Source organism: Copadichromis virginalis, linkage group LG15 (genome assembly GCF_057382275.1).
Source record: "Copadichromis virginalis isolate Kocher_CV1m ecotype Utaka linkage group LG15, C_Virginalis_male_GT1.1, whole genome shotgun sequence".
Lineage (NCBI taxonomy): Eukaryota > Metazoa > Chordata > Actinopteri > Cichliformes > Cichlidae > Copadichromis > Copadichromis virginalis.
Window position 1 is genome coordinate 35102350 of NC_140632.1, and position 21039 is coordinate 35123388.

Sequence of the window (21039 nt, forward strand, 5' to 3'; positions counted from 1 at the left end):
CTGAAGCAGAAGGATGGCATCTGAATAAAACCTCTCTTGACATGCCTAGATGACATTAAAGCTTGGTTGGCTCTAAACTTTTTAAATTTCAATGAAAAGAAAACAGATTTGTTGGTGTTTGGACCCAGTGGCCCCTGTGAGTCCTCTTCTTTTGATTTGGAAGGTTATTTTAAACCTGTTGTTACTGCCCTTGGTTTTAAGTTGGACCAGTCCAGTTTTTATCATTTAAGGTGACTGGCAAGAGTGAAATCTTTTCTTTCTAGGCAGCACTTTGAAACCGTGATCCATGTTTTCACTTCTTCCCCTGTGGACTACTGTAACAAACTTTATGTGGGGGTCAGTCAGTTGTTACTCTGACGTCTGCAGCTGGTTCAACATGTATATTGACAGTGCATATATAGGTGTATCATATATAAGAGACAAATGTTGTTCCTTCAGTATGTTGGCATTACTAAATTTGGCTCATTGCTTACATATATTTATAAAAAGAAAATGTACAAGCTGTGATAACTGTTTCTGATCAAATGAAGAGTAGACTGATATATGAAATATTCCTTTATTGGGTGAGAAAATCATGTCATAACTGCTTTTAGTCATACAGAATAGATATCAGAGCCTTAAACAGGCTGACTTCTGCTAAATGGGTCAAACTGGGCAGAAAGTCTACAAACACATAACATCCTTATAGAATATGATGTAACACTATAGATCAACTTACCTCAGAATATATAAAGCATATAAACAATTACAGCAATATGATGCAACAAACACAGCAGTGCTACTGATCCAAAATACTCAAAGCTTCATAGAACTGAAACAAACATTTATTTTTAGGTCCATTCTGCTGCTGATACATACTTTATTTTTCTGAACATTAAACTTGTTGCTGCCTTTCATAGTGTGTAACTTGAAGGCCCTGAGTACTTTCTCCCACACTGAAAACACTGGAATGATAAAATTATTTGAACATTACCTAATAAGACTGATTCAGGACAGACAATTAGTTATGTTAAACTTTCCTAGCAGTCCTTCACAAACAGGGAACAGTCTGTCTATTCTCTCCATCTGTCAGCTGCTGCTGGCTCTTCCTCCTCCTCTTCCTCACACACTGCTGAGTTTGTCCTGGTGGATCATCAGGGGTGCAAAGCCTCACAGATGATGTGCAGCAGTGGGTCCCTCAGTCTGTCCTCACTCTGGACACTTGCAGTTGTCACACATGGAAATCAAATGTGTCACACATGGATGTCACGCAGGATTCAAACTAGAGCTGGGCGATATGAGATTTTTTCATATCACGATATGTTTTTTTCATTTCAGGCGATAACGATATCTATCACGATATAAGCCAAATAACTATATTTGTAAGATTTAAATGTGCCGTTGCTCACAAGTAAAATGTGAAATAATCAGCAGCTTGTTTTTATTTAAATATTTATTTCCCATAATAAGTTCAACAGGGTAGATGTACTTAAGGAACATGAGACTTTTTCAGATAAATAAAGGCAAATATTGCAAACTACACAAAAGGCAGCCGCTAAAGCGTTTAAGTTTCAAAATAGAACAAACGAAACAGACTAAATTGTCAATTCCACTTAGAAACAAAATATTAATTCTAAAAATAAATCTTAGTTTGTTTTACAGAAGAACAGACAAAATTGACTAACTTTTGTCAATATCAAATAAACTGAGAACTAAAAGGAAATTCTCAATCTCTCCTTGTTGTATAGCTTAGCTTTTCAAACAGTTTTAACAGTTACTTTAGTCTGACAAAAGCCGAATGACGAATTAGCGCTTCCAGTCAGAGACTGAGGCTACGTCCACACGTACACGGGTATTTTTGAAAACGGAGATTTTCCGTTTTCGTTTTAAAAAATAATCCCGTCCACACATAAAGGCAGAAATGAAGGAAAACGCTGCTATGAACATGCCAAAGCAGCAGGTGGCGCTAGATTCCTAACCGTGCAGAAATGTTGGCCAATCAGAAGTCTAGAAGCCTCGGTGGGAAAAAGTAAACAAAGCTGGAGCATAGAAGCAGAACCGAGTCGTATGTGTGGAGGGACAGTAACTGTGTGTAAGCATTTAAACACTGCAGAGAGTAGAATTAACAGTATTGTAGAAATTCATTTCACCGAAACAATAACGTGGCGCACAGTGTGACGCATGCACCAGTTCATTGTATTTCCAGACTTGCTTTCGGCACAATTTACAGTGCACGCTACTCTGTTTTTTGTCAGACTTGAAATAGCCGAAATACCTTCACACTACGGAACTTCTATGGCTCTTCCGTTCGACAATCTCTCCGGCATTGGAACCATCATCTGTTTTCTCTTCGGTCACGCTCGGTTGATTTTTCTAGTCGGCACACTCATTTCCTCCATTATGCGCTGGCTGCTTCCCAAACAAACACACGTGCGGCTTGGCACTTGTGCTGTACGTAACAAGTCACGCGACGTGACGCTGCGGCTGTGATTGGTTCGGCTCTGCGCTACTTAATTTGGATTGGCTGATCTTTTTTTTTTTTTTTTTTTTTTAAGAGGACAAGAGCGACGAGGTCTATCGCGATAGCTTAATTTCTCTATCGAGTAAAAGTTATATCGTGATACATATCGTTATCGTTCTATCGCCCAGCTCTAATTCAAACACAAGTGTAACTTATAAATACATGTTCATACTTTTATTCCACAATCAGAGAGAAAGAAACAGAGAGGAAGTGCAGGACAGACAGACAGGTGACAGTCTCAGGTGTATACACTGCTACAAACAGGAGGATTTAGCGTTTGTGTTATTACGAGTGCAAGAAGAGTTCCCAGCTGGTACAGTGGACACATGTGTGACTCCTGTGATTAAAGCATCTTTCTTTCAGCTTAACGAGTGAACCGTCAGCTCGTTCAAACACACGTTAAAGTCCGTTTGGCTCGACACCACCGAACAGAGGCAGAAATATAACATAGCTAACATTAACAGTGCAGTGAATCCTGCTTGTGCCGTGATGTTCAGGACTGCAAACCGAGCAGCATCACTGACTTTCAGCTTGTTGTGTTTGTGGATATATGACTGACTTTATTTATCCATAAAATCATCACATTCTCTGTAAGATTAAGGTCAACTATTGAACGGCGTATATTTTGAAGTAAAGGCTTTAAAACCAAGTTAGTACAAACATTGCTAATGTCACATAACTTTCCCGACATTTGGCCAACAGTAATTTTTTAAAATGTTCTTCATTATAAAAACATTTGGCCGCATTTCGAGCAGCCTTTGAATTGGGACAGCCTTTGTCATGTCGCTGTGACGTAATCGTAACCTTAAAATGCGGCCTCGGTGTTGCCAACTCCTCAGTAAGGAAAATCGCTATTGGTTGTCCTAAAAGTCGCTAGAAGTCGCTAAATGACGTCATCACCTAATTTGCATAATTGGTCATGCTAATCTAATTGTAACCTATGTTGTTGGAGAGAGAAATAGCATCGTGGAAGAGACATAAAGTGAGTAAAAAACGTCCTAAATGCATTTAGAGTTTATTTAGAACTACAAATTACATTTCTTTTAGCAATTATTGTTTTTTTTAATGTCACAATTCCAACCCTGCTCTTTTATCCGGGCTTGGACCGGCAAAAGTGACCCAAAATAGGCACTCTGGTGGAGTTACTTTGTGTGTGTGTTTATAAGTAGTTTTAAACCTTGTGATCCACAAAACAGCATAAGAGTAAAAGAAGAACTGACTGCGTTACAGCACCCGCTGCTTGTTGAGAGTAAAAGCGATACGCGCTTTCGCGTCTTTTTTAAGGGGTCTGAAAGGGGTCTGAAAACTAGCGACAAAGTCGCTAAGTTGGCAACACTGTGCGGCCTTTATGGCTGCAGACCCCAAATCCGGTCATTGGTACTTCCTGGCTTGTGTAGTTACTAGGTAACAAACACAGCTCAACACTGCCCCTAGCGTCCTGGAGCACTTCCGTTGTGATTTGTAGTTTGCATGTGTTTTGTAGTTTGCATGTGTTTTGGCGTTTGCACGTGTTTTGGATTTTGCACGTGCTTTGTCTCTAGGGGCCACCATCCATAACTGGCTTATTATTAAGTGTGATTTTTTTTTTTTTAAGTCTATGTGCACTCAAAATCTGTTATAACCGGCAGCAGGGGCATCAGATCTGTGCATAGTAGCAACTAGGTGTGGGCTTTGCGTGTCCACCTCAGTGACCGGTGTGGCCACAGCTGCCACACATCCGTACAACATAAAGGCTCGTAACAGCAAGACAGTCCCCGCATGCGCGTGCACGGCGCTTCCACGAATAGAAGCGCGCATCTTGGTGTGCGGCAGCTGTTACGGTCTCCGGCAGAGGTATTCCCCAGTTCCATCACAACCAGCAGCCTGCCAGTGTTCGTGGTTCCAGAGTTGACAGTAAAAAAAAAAAGAAACGCTTGTATTAGGTTGTTTTTTTAATGCCATATGATGCATAGAAATGTGAAAAAACGCGTAACGCACCTAAATAAATACAAAGATACACGAAATGACCAAACCTCGGGGCGCATTCAGACTCATCGGGTTTGTGAATAAAACCTCCTTCTCGACATGAATTTCTCGTCCTCACCCAACCTCGACTCTGACATGGCTGTCACCCACCCAAATTGATTTGGCCACCCCCCTTCCCCCTCGCTTTCCTCCCTTCCCTCCCTTCCCACCAGTCACATGGAGGTAAGCGGTGACCCATCGTTCCCTCGGCTTTGTGGCAGTCGCTCGCTCTCCGGTGCTCTTGAAAGACGCACGGGGGGAACAAACAAACAAAAAGCGCAAAACTGGCAGTAACTGTCTTTTTTTAAGTTCTTTTATTGTATCTGTTGCTAAGGAGAATCAACCCGGAATCCGCTGAAGCCGCCGGGAAACGATACTTGGTTAAAGGGGTTATTTTTAGTCCCCCACGGCGGCGATGAGTGGCTGGAAGCCGGCTGCGAGACCGAGCGCTGCTGCGCTGTGGTAAGTGAAGCCCCAGCTCGGTGCTCAGGAAGAATGAAGTCGAGACGAGATAAACTGAAGATCCCCTCTCTGACTCTGGAGTAAGTTCTGCTTTTTTCAAACAAACAAACAAAATGTTTTCGTGCTGTGCTGCAGATGTGAAATCACTAGCTGTCCTGTGTGGCTGCTGAATTTGAAGTTGCAGTAGGTGAGAAATAGGAGCGTTCACGCGCTCGTGTACAACGCGCTCGTGGTGTCAACAGAGTTTTAGATGCGCCGTGGCTTTAATTCAAACCTTCAGCTATCTGCTGCGCAGTGAAGTTAAACAGCCACCTGAGCACGAAAGATGTAAAAATAATCTCTCTCTGGGTGATAGCATTCTCATTGTCTTGGTAACGGCTTCGGTTTATTCTCATATTTTGAAGACGATGCGCTTTGGAGACTTCAGGAGTCAACAGGTGTCTCACCAGCAGCCTTTATGTCTTTAGAAACATCATCAGTGCTCTCAGGAAGACACAGGCTTAAAATTGGCAGATCCCCCACCCTGCGCGTTAATCTTTAAACTGAGCTGAAGTGGAGAAATCAAGCTGTCCAACCTTGAACTGGATCCGTGTTTGCTCAATTTACGACTGGTTAAATTTGTAAAGCCAAACTAGTGAAAACAACACTAAACTTGTGATGGCGTTGACATATTTTGTCCGTGAAATGACTTCATCCAGGTTCCCAATCCTTTAATCTCACCAAATGTTTAATTTCATATGACTTTCTGTTTTTTTCCTTCTCTATTGTCTCTTTTTTTAAAGCTCAGTCCACAAATCCTGCATGAATCACATCGTGGCCTTTCCACAGGAACAACACACACTGACAGTGTTTTATTTAGCAGGACAGACGCTGGCTAACCTGTAATTTTTGTCTCTATCAAAGCCCATGACTGCAGTCTTATGTCCACCCACCCTTCCTTCTGAGTGAATATAGCCTTTTTTTTGCATTGAGAAAAGGGAGGGGGTTAGGGAGCGGGAGGGGTGGGGGTTCCTGCTGCTGCTGCTGCCCACTGGGATGCTGATCCATAAGGCGTAGGAGCTCCCTTCTCGCATCCTCATCATCCTCTGATCCATGCATCCATCTGCCTCCTCTGTGGACCATCTCGGCTGAGCATGCGTTGGTTTCATTTCATTTTTAGGCACTCCTTAGCTTCTGAGATACAGAGGAGGTTTCACGCTTCGCAAGCAGGGAGGGTCTCAGGGTCTTAATGATGGCACTCGCTGAATCAAACCACTACTGGAAGTGCAAATGTGAAAAGTAACACTTTCCTGGCATTCAGATAGATTTTGTTATGGTGAATTGTGCTCTTCGAGTATTTAGCCAGATTTGTAGTCGTAGTGACACTTTGGATCTTATGAGGTAAAATATGAATAACGTGGAATAATAAGAAGCCATTAGGTCTGAGCACAGTTGTAATTGGATTGTAGTTTTTAAGGACAGCCAATGGATGTTATCTGATGATTTGTAGCTACCGCCGGTCTGAATATCAGAGCCTCCCTGAACATTTAGGAAAATCTGAAATGAGTCAGTCTGAGATTTTCCGCTTTGTTTTCCACTCTGGACAAGATTGGAGATAAAATTGAAATGCAGTATGGAATTGACAGATTATTCACTCAAACACCACTCGGGGCTTTTCTTTAAAGGGTCTTAAGGAGAAGACGTGCCAAAATGAAATGCAGTGGAACGACTCGCATATGTTGCTTAATTATGAGGAGGCACTACAGAATGATCAGTCTTTGTGCGAGGAGTTGTTTTTCCTACCGTCCGCCCTGCATTACTATGACAACATGTTCATTAGTGCTGTGGTAGCCAGGGCCGTGTTTAGCACTGAGAAGCTTCTGCAGAACTGAGACAATAGCAGCTTTGTGGAACCCCGAAGGCAGAGCTTAAATCTGAGAGAGAATTACTTCACGCATTATGTCAGTGTTAGACAGATGCAGATTTTGGAGCAAGCTCGGCCTGCTTATCTCGACCGTGCATTAAGATGTGAAGTAGTAGCTGAGATTCATTAGAGACAGTGCTGTGCAGGTTTGGGTGTGCAAGAACTACAAGTGCATTGTTGTTTTTGATTTCAGGAAGTCAAACCTCGATTTATCTGATCTTAGGCATCTCCTAACACTGTTAAAGATTGCGCTACATGTTCAATAAATGTGTGTTGGATGCTGAAATTTCCTGTCTGGTGTGTTGACAAGCAGCTGCTGACTTCCTGTTGTGTAAGAGCTCACACGAGATCAGTAGCCGGCTAATCAGATGCATCCAGGGATGCACCCAGCGAGCCTGTAAATAAACAGCGCTATCAGATGGGCATCGGCTTTGGCAGCCCCAGTGGTGATGTCAGCTGGAGAGAGGCGGGCATCGGCCTCTAACCTTGCGCCAAAGCTCCAGCACTGACTGATGATGACAGACACCTGACGGGCCAAGTTGCTGAGCCAGCTCACTAATGCACGTGACCATGTCTTGCTCTTACAGTTTGTCACCCACATGCCAGAGCCCCACCCTCCTGAGCCCATGCAGCCCATGCAGCCCCTGCAGCCCCCTACAAACCCTTCATCCCTGGAGGTAAGAGAGCCAGGTCACACGTAAACTCTTCCTAAGGACTAAACCTATCCATTTTTAAATTAAATTAAAAAACAAAGAAACAAAAAAACCCTGACAATTTGCTGAACAGGTAATGTTAATGTTACTGTTAACATGGGCCAGCAAGTGTAATTAAATTTCATTTATTTCAGAATAATACAGCTCTTATTATTTGGTTGCTTTTGATCCTTTTATGCACTATTATTTCAGAATAGTGCATAAAAATGCACCAAATCATTCCTGACTGGATCGATATGACATAAAAAAATCATAATTTGCTCATTTATATACATGACAATAACACAATCTGGGTGTGTTTTTTTCTGTTGCTTTTCCTATTTGAGAAAAAAAACGAGATCAGAAAAAGTCAGAAATATCATTTGAGTCGTGTGCTCTTTGTTGTCTTGTTGTTGTTTTTTGGCATGTGAAGGTGCTTCTGTTTCACCAGTGAAGATGTGTCGTTTATTAGTTGTCTCTAAGTCTTAGTGGGTTGCTTGGCAACGGTGCTGGGTGCTGTGGAGGAAGGCAACACTGCAAACAGAGGCGGCTGCATCCAGCATGTTTCTGGATGTGTGAGCACCGCTAGGCTGTCACACCACACACTGAGCAGTAATGAATCTCATTTGCTCTCCTGAAAAATGAGCACAGTTTTTCTAGGGATGCAAAAAAACATGCATTCATTTGCACATGGACATAGTCTGATTCCACAGCATGACCGGCTCCATATTTGCTGGCTTCGTGTTTTTAACACCGTTTTGCATTTGTTTCACCACCCAGGCACATGCTCATTCTCTTGCATCAGATTCTGTATTTGTATGCAAATTTCTTATTTCCCAACATCAACCCTTGGATCAGATACTGTGATTGTGCTGCAGTTTGGCTTGAAGGAAAAAAATGTGAGAAGACAACATGCCTTTTGCCTGGCGTAGGATTCATTTTCAGTATTACCCATTCTAATCTTTTGGCAGCATAGCCAAATCCTAAACCTAAACTACAGACAAGAACAAATTATGTTAAGCTGCCACACCCTAAGTAGCCACCTGGTATGAGCTGTATATCCAATAAAACCTGTTTGATGACTCAAAAAAAGTAAATCACGTCAGAGTTTCTTTGTGTCAGGGTAGATGGAAGTTTATTTAAAATTTGACTGGAAACCAGTTCAAATTAGATTAAATAACATAAAGTGCCAAAGGTTTGGAAACAGGACCGAAAAATTCCAGCTATCTGGTAGAGTCACGTGAAAGAGAGAGTTTTTCATGTGAAAATTATTCATTAGCTTTAGCAGCAATAACTTGAAGCAATCATGATTTCATCAGTCTCTCACATCATCGTGGAGGAATTTTGGTCTACCTTTCTTTACAGCGTGGCTTCAGCTCACTGAAGTTTGCAGGCGTTTTAGCGTAGCTCTCTTAAGGTCTGTGCATAAATAGCCAGCATATAACCAAATCGTTAACGCCTCGATTCTTTTCTTTTTCAGCCATTCTGTTATAGATTTGTTGCTGTGCTTGGCTCGCCCCATTGAATTATCCATTTCTGGCCATAGCTCTCATCCACATGGCCTCACATTTGATTCTAGAATACTTTGGTATACGATGACTGCAATGTGCCCAGGCCTTGTGGCTTCAAAACAAGCCCACATCATCACTCCTCCTCCACCATGCTTGATAATTGATGTGAGGTGTTTGTGCTGATGTGCTGTGTTTGATTTTTGCCAAACATGATGCCTTTGTAAACCCTAAGCTGTACTGCCATGTTCTTTTGATAGAGAAAAGGCTTTCTCCTGGCAACCATCACAAACAAGTTATACTTGTTTTGTGTTTTGCTAATTGCACTGTTATTGACTTTAACGTCTAACACACTAACTAAGGCCTGTAGAGTTTGAGTTGTAGCTTTTGAGTTTTTTGCAGTTTGCATTGCATAGTCTGACCTTGGGGTGAATTTGCTGGGTAGACTTGCAGATATCTTGAATGTTTTCACTTGTAAATACTTACTGTAACCTGATCGGCTGTGAGTTTTTCGAAAATGACCCTATAGACATTCTGTTTGCTGTGGTGACCCCTTGTGAGTAAGGGAGCAAGTGAAAGCAGCTTCTTCCGAGCATTTCACTGTCTTACCCTGAGGTGAATTTGCCTGGACGCCCACTCCTGGAAGAATGTGGCACTTTGTCCATACACACTTAAATGCTCCAGACCGGCAAACTGACAAATGTCTGCTTTTATAGAGGTGATGTTTACATTTGCTGATGATCGGTTGTCCTTACCCTTTTAATTCCTATCACAGCACATGAAGGTATGCTTAGACACGACTGCTCAGAATCCTGTAAAAACTCTGTTTTTCACATGACTTTATGTTAAAGCCTTTAATGAAAAATGGCCTGACTGTGTGGGAAATAATGTGCATAGAGACACTAACAGTCATGAATGGTATGTCAGTGGTAACAAAGTCATTTCACTGAAAATATCTATAAAATTCCACTTAAAGCTGCTGTGATGGAAAGTGCAGAAATGACCAAGCCTGAAAATATGCAATATTCTATCTTTGTTATCAGATAGGTTCAGACACAGACATGCCTCTTTTTGTCAAGGTAAGGTGCTTGGTTACAGTTAGCTTAAAATAAAAGAAAGATTTCAGTTAGTTTTTGGGTCATAGAGATGACGAGATTACGTTTTAAAGAGTAACGTTATTATTATGTGCAGAGGTGTAAGAAGGTTTTATTTTTAGGCCTGGTTGGTCTGAGACTCTAACTTGACACTTCTAATCTTATACATAATGAAGTTTTAAGGTCAGGTAAAAAATAACTAACTACAAAAACAGTCGGGAAATAACTGTTGTACATGCAAACTTCTAATGATGACTTTAAATAGATGTGCTGCAGTATAACTAGAGAAACAAAAAGTTGCAGATCTATCTATCTATCTATCTATCTATCTATCTATCTATCTATCTATCTATCTATCTATCTATCTATCTATCTATCTGTGTGTGTGTGTGTGTGTGTGTGTGTGTGTGTGTGTATGTGTGTGTGTACGCGTGCGTACTAAGCCAAGAGTAAGTGCACAAGTACTGGATGTAGTTTGTGCAGTGGAATGTACCACTATTCAATAAGTTTATCTGGAACTTCCCTCTACCAGGCTCCTAATGGTATACCCCAGCAACATCTTATGCTGCTTTCACGTTTTGTAGGAAATTATCCCTAAGGTATGAATGCAAGCAGCATCTGTAAAAGTTTACTCGTATTACATCATAAAAGGATAGTTTGCAGGTTTGCAGCACAACTAATCATAAAACATATAAAGGCTGCTCTCTCTCTATATTACACGTTTTAATTATTCTTGGTCTATTTGGACAAGATTTTCTATGGAAACTTAAAAACGTAACAATGATCTTGCACTGTTGTTATTGTTTACATGGCAGTACACCAGGTTATTAAAGAAATACAGAAAAAATAAACTATTTTAAACAGGAGAACAAAAAAAATTAGATTCATTTTCCAGTTCATTGCTAATTATTATGATTAAATGATTTTAAAAGGGGGATTGTTGATATCTGCATATTGTCCTGTCTCGTTTACACACAGGTTTACGCGACTATTTTTTCAATATTATGTTAATTTTGCAGTTATATGATTATAACCCTTCCACACAGAGAGGTATAATCATACATACTAAAAGAATTCAAGCTACGTTTTGACCTATCTGAAGCCTATATGAAAAGAGTGGCTGTCTCAGGCTAATGTAGGTTATAAATAGTCAAGATAGAAAGTAGAAAAAAACAGCTTTTAGCAGGTTTCTAGCACGTTTGCGTGGTAGGAGTCAGCGTGGTTTGGATTTGTACTCCCAGTCTTCAGTGGTGTCAGTTTTTTTTCTTTGCTCTGCTTTTGTAATCTGAGCTGCAGCACCGTCTGTTAGAGTCTTTAGCTGCAGTTATGGCAAACCAACACTTCTCCCCCACCTCTGTTTCAAAATCCCAGGGTCATTAATCATACAGAAAACAGCATGACTGAAAGCTTTATTTTATTAATCTGCTACAGGAATGTTGTATTTATTTGGTATCTTTACATGACTCACACTTTCAGTCTTACAAATAATATTACTTTTGCATCTTTAGCAAAGACAGATAGACAGAAACCCCCTTACAGGCCAGCAAGTCTCATTTGTAGTCAGCACTGGGACCAACAAATCGGGGCTGGGTTTCTGACTATAACTGAAATTAATACCTTTGCTTCCACTCTGGGAAATTACTTAGCCAGATCCAGTGCACACTAAAATATTGCCATCAATGTTATCTTTTATGTTATCTTTTTGTGCATGTCCTGGCTAAAGTGAAGTGTTATTATTGGTACGGAATCAGAATAATTAGGACATTAACAGATCCCAAGTTTAGGCAAAGCTGCTTCTATTCTAGTTGTCTATTGTCCAATACACGTGAAAGCACTGAAACTGAAAGACAGCTCTGTTGACACTGATGACAATATACCTGCCCCACAACAGCCTAACTACAGTACACACAAATACAAATATATATACCCACAGCGCACATAAATGAAGTATTATTCATCAGGAGGTACAGTATGGTTGCATATTTGAATGTGGGGCTCATTGAGGATTATCTATTAAACTAAAATCAAACACTACACCACGTGCACTCACAGTTTTTGATACCCAGTCACATTTATTGGGCAGAAATAGCAATCAGTTGTGCAAATACCAAAACAACTATTTGTGTAGCTGGATTTAAGTGCTTAAAGTTGAACCTTTTAGAACATAATTAACGCCACCTTGTGCTGATAGATTTACATTTATTTATGTTAGCTAATTATTAACAGAACCAATAACTCAGGGGGAAATAAAGACACTAAAACTAAAAATCAGTGTGTTGTGTGGTCTTTGGCTCCAACAATGAGTTTCATGTTAAGTAATCAAGGCTATACTGTCCACTTTAACTGTATGTTTAGCAGCAATTGGCTCTTCCTTGTTTGGCTAGCTGCACTGAAACTAGAAGATCCAGCTGTTAGTCATAATGTTCAGGTTTTAAAGCACTTTATGGATGAGAACAGAGTGGAGATATGGAAAAGAGCTGTTAAATCGAGTGCTGCACACAAAAATTTATATGAATACAATATACATACATTTTTAAACCATTGCATATGAGAATATAACTGGACTCAGAACTGTTTGTCAGGCTTTTAGGGGATTGCCACTGTCCATTTTAAACTGTTTTGTAAGAATTAGCTAACATAAGAGAAGCGACAAAAACACAAGTCAGTTAAAAAGCCCTAAAACTTGAGCAGACTTTTGCGGCAGTGCGTAGCGAACGTAACGAGCGGCGCTTGAACGCAGCACTTGTCTCCAGCTTCCTCACGCGCAGAGACACGCAGCGAGCGGACACGGTGTGGACAAAGTACCGCGGGCTGAGAGGCTGTTTTCAGCGGTATCGCTTAACCGACAAGCCGCGAAGGACGTGATGTCCCGGGTGTAGCGCTTTCCGTCAGACCGGAGGATGTAACGGCTGCTCCGGAGATGTTGGGACGGCACGAGGCGGTTTGACTCCGGCTTGAATACAAACGGAACCGCCGAAAAGAAGAAGACGAAGAAGAAGCAGAGACGATGGTGGGGAGAGAAGCAGTATTAGCAGCAGCAGCTGGAGGGGGAGCGGATTTCACATCAAGTCGAGCTTGTGTTTTTTGAAACCAGCATAAACTTTAAACGAGGGGTTATGCAAGAAAATCCTCCAGCATGTCGGATCCGATTCACTGGTCTGCGGTGCCGAGCCAGAGCAAGTCCCCTTTTGTTTCGGTGTCGCTACTGAAGCGCTCGAAGAGGTACTTATCAGAAGTTGACATACCGGAGGTTGAAACTAGCCCACATAGCTATTTAGTCTTTAAAAGCTACCACATAGGATTACATTAGTCTATCCTAACTCACTCAAACGTCTCCGTTTACGTTTAACAACACGAGCTAGCTGCTGCTTCAGAGCAGCAACCCGATCGCTTGAACGTTAATCCAGTGTTTGCTCTCTGTTACTCTTTTGTTTTTGTGGTTATGAAGAAAACATCGTATCTGAAGCTGTTTGCAGATAATATTTGCTATAAAGCCAATATTCTCAGAGGCAGGAGCTTAAAATAATAGGCGCGGTGTGCAGTTTCCTTTGTTGAAATTGGATGTAGCATGACAGCAGGTCTGCATGTGTTTGTCAGTGGATGCACTTTGCAGCTGGCACATAAAGCTGTGTGGATAGACTAAATAATAAAATTATATGTGCGGATCCCTGTTTAGATTGGTGTGCTGCACGTTGGATTTGGGATTAGGGTTATAATGACTGCCTGGAAGTCATATTTAGGTGTAATGTATTGTGTTTACTGTTGGCTGACTGGAGATAAGGTCTGCACCTGTTAACTTCCTTGTGCAGGATGTCACACAGGATCACTAGTGATTAGTGTCATCCAGTGATTGATATGCTCTCCAGAACGTGCCGGGCACAGTCTGAAAAAGCCCCTCTGGCTATCAAATACTTTAAATGTGCAGCTGGACATCTTAGATATTGAGATTTTTTTTATCAGTGCATCCAGAAGTTATTTAATCAGGTGATTTTTCTCAATTCATCTTGTGGACTCTAAAACATCAGAAGGTATTTGCTTCATTTTATCTGCATCATAAATTTGGAACGGAGTGCTTGGACCAGCAACTTTGAAATGTCGAATTTCCTCCTTTTAGGGGATTATTTAGCATTCCCTCCTTTTTCCTTCTCAAACACACACACAGTGGTGGACATCTGTTGACCAAGCTGGGCCCGCGGCTGCGGTCAGCGTGCACACCCCCCCCTTCAGGCTTGAGTCCGGTGACAGAAGGGCATCCTTTTTGGATTGTGGCTCTCATGAGTTTTCTCTCTTGATCTGTCATGCTGGTGTGTCATGCATTTGCCTGCAGATTACAGTTGTAGTTACGTAAACGCGTCTCAAGGCAGAGGTGCTCTGAAGGCGGAAATAATCTCACTGGTTGAGTTAAATTCCAGTGGGCAGAGAAAAAAAACAAAACACATAAAAAACGCAAGCTGTGGTTCTTAACGCTCATCTGTATTGGGCTATGAATGCTGTATTTTTGGTAAGTGTTAAGAAAGGAAAGAGGAAAAAAAATAATAAAGTAAAGAAAGAATTAGCTCATCAATAGTATTAGGTTAACACGAGCTATTGAGCTTGAAAGGATGTGCAGCAGGTTAGGGTGATTAAAGGACCGGAATGGAAATGTAATAACGAGTGAATGGAGTGTGCAGAGAAGTTAGGAGTACTTAGAGGGCCTAATGAATGAAGGAACTGAGAGATTGAGGACAGATCGAGGAAAGCAAGTGAATAAGGAAGTGAAGAAGATTAGTGAGGAGAAGTGAGGGCAGCAGTGAAGGAAGATTAAGAGTGAAAAGGTGGTTATGTAAGCATGACCAGCTGGCATACCTGTAGAGGTATGCAGATTTCCAGGAGAGAGGGCAGTGGCATTTTTAACCAGGCTGGTAATTACAATCTTGGAGAGCAAGAGGATGCCTGGGTAACTGAGAAGAAGTGTATTGATACCAATTTTCTAGAATGATGTGCAGGACTGTAGTAACACTATCAGCCATACTATCAAGATATGGTGAAAGAGTCATTAAAGGTAGATAAGAAGAGAAGCAGCACTATGGCTTCATGCTGAAAAAGAGCACGTTTGCTCTGAGGGTGCTGATGGAGAAGTGTAGAGGTCACAAAGATGCTCTGTAATGCATCCATTGGAGTATGAATTTGAATTTGAGGACTGTTTGAAGATGGTGGCACTGACAGGAAGACAAGCAGAGCTAAAGATGGAGAAGATCGGTATCAGAGGGACAGTTCAGGTTGACAGACAGAGAGGCAAGGTTGAGACGGTTTTGGACATCTGCAGAGGAGGGCTAGTGGAATTATTTGACTAAGGATGTTGGAGATGGAGTTGCCAGGAAGAAGGAAAAAAGGAAGACCTCAGAGGAGGCTCATGGATGTAGGGATGGAGGACATGCAGAGGGTTGATGCGACAGAAGAGGGTGAGAGGGAGGCAGATGATCCGCTGTGGTGACCTCTGAAGGGAGCAGCTGAAAGAAAAAAATGATAATAGGTCATTCAGCTGAAGAACTGTGGAGCTAATTTCATTGCAAGGCGTCAATCGTCCGTCTACAATTTTCAAGACTTGCTAGTTCTCCTACAGCATTGGTCACAATTGATCATCAAACGGGTCTTCTATCAAACTGTGGTATAGATCAAGGTCACATTTGTTATTTTCTGTGCAGTAACCTGTGAATTGTGGTGATATATTGGTATTCTGTTTATTATTTACTTGTCTGACAGCATTGCTACTAGTATTAGCATTTAAATATTGGAAACTTATTGTTTAAAAAGGGATCTACTTTCTTTAGTTTCTTTCTCTCATATAATCTTGAGAAATACTAATAAAATGAACAGATGCAACATATGACTAAACAGAATGCTAAACACCCTTCTAATCTTGCGCAAAAGACAGTACAGTAGATCATTTTCAGACCCATTTGGTCAAGAATCGCCAAACACAGTGTTGTTTATTGGTTGTGTTTAAACCAGTAAAAAATTAAGCCTCAGGCTGAAGGTATATGGGTCCAGAAAATTAATGATCTTCAGATGACCTAAAGTGCAGGTCTTAGCATGTTGGTCCCATGTCGACATGGTTTTACTCTGGCTTCCCACCACAGTCACAAGCCACGCATGTTAGGTCAGCTGATGATCCTAAATTAGGCGTGGGTGTGATGGTGAGCGTGAATGTCGCAGTGAGTTAGCCCTGTGATAGGCTGGCACCCTGCAGTAGATTTGCAGCAATGTCTGAAAAAGGTCTTTTTTGCTAATTAACGATGGAAATTCCTGCCTTTAAAACAAACAGGCGATTGCAAGAAACAGTAAAAAAAATACTGAAATGAAATTAATAATGTAAGGACATCCTAAAGATGGTAAACACCGACAACAAATTTTGACGTGTTTTTCAGGAATATCGCTATGTTTGTTTTGTTTAATAATACGTAGTTATATGAGGATTGCACACTCTACATCCATGTCCTATCTCCACAGCACCATTTACCCCCATTTCTCCTTCCAGTGTGCACACAAAACAGACATGTTTTGGTGTTACTCTGTGTTTTTTCAACCGTCACAGCTTGGAGGATAACGGTCTGCTACGATAGAGGTCAAGTGTCTGCTTAATCTCCTCAGAGTTACACTGTCATGAGCCTTTTGTGTCGACAAGCTGCTGCTCAACACACATACTTAAAGCCAATCCGAAACACTGGAAGACTCAGATGACTCAGACCTGTAATTATAGGTGGAAGAAGTCAGGGCAGCAGCGATTACGCTCACTTTGAAGGAAACCAACAGGTTATTATTTTCTGGCATTGCCATATCGTTCTTCCCGTCAGTTAAAAGAGCTGCTGGTATTATCAGTGTGTTTCATACAGTGCTCTGTGTTAAGGTGTGGAGCTGCTGTCATTATTTTAAAAGTGAGAATGTTGCAGGTTTTAAAGGGACCTTGTTGAGGACATAATGAGAAGAAATAAAGCTTTGTTATTCACTGATCATGAACGTAACACTGCAACTAATTTGTCAGCATGCTGCTACACCTGCAGGGCACAGATTACCCTACTGAGGCCAATGTTAGGTTATTTTCATCTGCAGAATACAGCAGTCACTTAGTATTCAAACTACTACAGAAACACTTGTATATAAATTGTGATGGCAGATGCAGATAAGTGATATGTTTTGACTGTGACAGGCTGTTGAGGTTTCTCTTTTTGCTGTTTGTGCTCCAGCTGTCGCAGCAGCAACAGGAAGAGCCTCGGTGTCGGGACGCCGTCGCCTACGCTTTCCCGGCCGCTCTCTCCACTTTCACTCCAAACTGGTAAGACCTGTTTCAGTGTTTTCCAAAATCTCGGCACTGCACCGGCCAGTCAAACCGATGAAAGAATGAACTGTTGCTATAGAAGCGTTTGCTTTGCTTGTTTCCATCTCACCTTACCAGCGTTGAGAAGAAGGATTTTCAGAGTTGTACGACCCCAATCCCAAAAAAGTGCTGCGTAAAATGTATATAAATTCATAATGCAATGATCTGCATTTCTCAAAAACACATTAGAACATAGAAAATATCAGATTTTTAGAGTGAGACATTTTACTGTTTCGTGGCAAAAAATCAGAGCTTATTTTGAATTTGATGGCAGTGACGTATTTTAAAAGAGCTGGGACAGCAGCAACATAAGGCTGGAAAAGTGAGTGGTACTAATATGAAGCAGCTGGAGGAACATTTTGTAACTAATTAGGGTAATTGGCAAGTAACACGATTGGGTATAAAAAGAGCATCTTAAAGTTTCCCTGAAACAAAGATGGGCAGAGGTTCATCATTTGGCAAAAAACGCATCTAGAAATTGTGAAAGAATTTCTTAATAATGTTCCTCAACCTAAAATTACATAGACTTTCAAATATATCATCATCTACAGTACATAATATTGTCAAAAGAGTCAAAGAATCTGGAGAAATTTCTGTGTGTAAGGTAAAAAAATCAATATTAGATTCCTGCGATTTTCTGGCCCTGAGCCAGCACTGCTTTAAAAACAGGCATGATTCTGTCATGGAAATCACTACATGGGCAAAGCCATATGTGAACACGATTGAGAAACAACACTGTCTTCTTTGGGACAAAGCTCATTTAAAATGGTTTGGGCCAAAGTGGAAAGCTGTTTTGTGATCAGATAAATCATAATTTGAAATTATTTTAGAAATCCATGGAAAGGCACCATCAGTCTTAAAAAGTATTAACAAGTTTTAAATCAACGTTTGCTTTCATCCAGAGTACATCTTTCTCCTACAACCACTTGCTTTTCATAGTACAAGAGCTGGGTGCTGAACTGACCGGCCTGCAGTCCAGACCTTTCATCACTGGAAAATATTTTGTGCATCATGAGATGAAAAATACACTGAACAAGAGTCAAGACTGTTGAGCAAACATAATCCTGTATCAGACAAGAACTGGACAACATTGCTCTCCCAAAAGTCCAACAGCTGGTGTTCTCAGTTCCCAGACGGTTTCACACTGTTGTTAAAAGAAGAGCAGATGCTACTGTTACGTTCTTAGTCTAGGCGTGTATTGAACGCAACAAGAAATTGGCCCCACTCACGCACCACCCAAGAAAGAACACAAACAGTAGTATCTTTTAAAGTGCTAAGCAACCATTTATTTGCTTCAGCAGTGAGCATTGCCAAAAATAACAAACACAACTCCCTAAAGGTCCCTAAGCTTTCCTACACAAATGAAAAGCAACCAAAAGTGGTAAATATGGCCCCCTCCAAACTTTTGGTGATGTGTTGCTGCTCAAATTTAAAATGACCTCGTGTTTTTCTTCGATATGTTCCATATCGGCGTGTTTTCTAAGTTCTGTCGTGAAAGACTGCCGACCACTTATTTGTTTGTATTTCAGACTAGTCGACTAGTCTACAAGTCTGAAAAATACTGACTACAACCGTTAATTTTCTACATCAAGTGCTGCAGAACAGCATTTGTTCACCCAGCTGGCATCTGTATTGCTTCCCACCTTAATTATTTTCAGCCTAACATCACAGATAGACAGATGGGGGCTGCTGTTTGCCAGGGTTGAATTCTCGTCTTGTCTTCTAAAAAAAAGAAAAAAAGAAGAATCACTGTTGAGTCTACAAATAACAGAGAACTTAGTGAAGAACTAGTTTTAAGTTGTATCTTTAACACTTTGTTACGAGCTGCCTTGTAAGAAACACAATATGTTCTAATTTCTTTAGATGAATTTATGAAAAATACCAAAGATAACTCAGTTTGAAGGCCATAAAATAGCAATTTTCATGAACTTGTAACATAGTTAAGGGACAGGAGATACTGAAATGCTTGATTTTGCCCTCCTGCTTTCGAAATCAGCAGCAGATGCTCTAAAGCCCCTGAATGCAATGAAGCAGCAGGAAAAAATAACGTTCGTATCCTCATAACAGCAGTATGTAGCTGTGCTTCCTTTTGAACTCAATCACGCTAAGGATGAGCTAATAATGGAGTGCAGTCGCACTCTAATTGGGCACTCAACACTCGCATGTAAACACACTATGGTCTCTAGTGTACCCAAATCTGCAGACTCAAACAAAGCCAAGCAGGATGAGGCTTCTCCATGAATCGAGAGCCTTAGTAGACTGGAAGCAACATTTGAAAAAGTAATATCAAAATGATATGTTGGACCATTCGTGCTAGTTTTGCACTGATGATAGGTTACTGCATAAACATGATGTTATCTGTTTTCCGTTCCATTTTCTCATATGTTATTACAGTGCTAACTTTCATTTATGTTTTTATGTCTTTCAGCCGCCAGCAGTCCTTTAGACAGTCCACGAAATGTGTCGACCAGTGCCTTCCTCAACTTTCCATTTGCCCGAAGGTATGTCGGCAATGCTTCTTAAAAATTGTTCCCCTGGAGTTTAGTGTTTGCTTTATTGCCGTTTTTAATCATGCTTGTATTCTGTTGGATGATGGACATTAATCAGCATCACTGCTGTTAAGAGAAAGCCACATGTTGAATGTGGCAGAAATACTGCAATGAAACTTAAAAGTAAAAAGGTCATGTGTCATTCGATTAAAAGTTTGAACCATAAAATCCATCATATTACACTTGTATACAAAGTAAAATCAGCACAACAACAAGTGAGTATTTTTAAAGATATAATTAAAATCAATCGCTTTATGATGTATTTTTGAAGTTCCTGGAACTGGCAACTCTTACAGTGAAGGTTGTTGGGATTGTGCTGGTAGAGGATGATGTCAAGGGTCAACAGTGGTCGAAGTTAATGGTGCTAGCACATCAGTCAAGTCAACTTTAGTCTGGTTTTCCCCTTTTAAGAAGAAGAAACCACCTGTCAAAGTTTTCTTCTTGTTAAAAGAAAGCTTTTCTTTCCCACTACACGTAGGGGGTCGTGTAGTTGTTGGGGTTTCTTACTAATATTTGAGGGTCTTTACATTGTCTCCCCTGACGATATGTCCTCTGAGGCAGCTGTTGATTTGAATTGGTACTATATAAATAAAACTGAATTGAGTTAGGTAGTCGTTTTTTGATCTCTGAATCACCTGGGCCATTGTTTAGCCTTACGTCTTTGTGATTTATTACTGTGAATCCAAATCAGAAAAGTACACACTTAAAAAAATGACTAAAAAAAAAGCTAACACAGGATCACGGTCTTCATAAAAGCAGCGAGAGGAAAACAGCAGAAAGGTGACTGAGGCTGACTCAGCCGGGAGCGCTCCCCACCATCCTTAACGCTGCAGACTCCTCGGCAGGATGAGTGAAGTCAGATGGAGGGTACCCCCCCTTACTCACGCATCATTCAGCCCGGTTCCCATGGCAACATGCTTGTCTCGCTCCAGGCGTGCGTAGCCGACAAGTGAGGCAGTACCTTAAAGACACC

At 41.0% G+C, this 21039-nt stretch overlaps 1 protein-coding gene across 5 annotated transcripts in view; it reads left to right on the top strand.

Moving 5' to 3' along the window:
- The first annotated feature begins 4718 nt into the window (after positions 1-4718).
- The window catches only part of mast3b (microtubule associated serine/threonine kinase 3b), a 37511-nt gene continuing 21190 nt past the window's right edge, over positions 4719-21039 (top strand). For 2 of the 5 annotated variants that reach the window (XM_085433125.1, XM_085433127.1), the window contains exons 1-4: positions 4720-5046; positions 7457-7546; positions 17387-17475; positions 19946-20018. In XM_085433125.1, the coding sequence (XP_085289251.1) occupies positions 5000-5046; positions 7457-7546; positions 17387-17475; positions 19946-20018 (299 nt within the window). In that variant the 5' untranslated portion in view covers positions 4720-4999. Of the gene's footprint in view, positions 5047-7456; positions 7547-12581; positions 13386-17386; positions 17476-19945; positions 20019-21039 lie in introns of those variants that run through there. The other 3 variants (XM_085433128.1, XM_085433129.1, XM_085433126.1) reach the window with 2 other exon arrangements.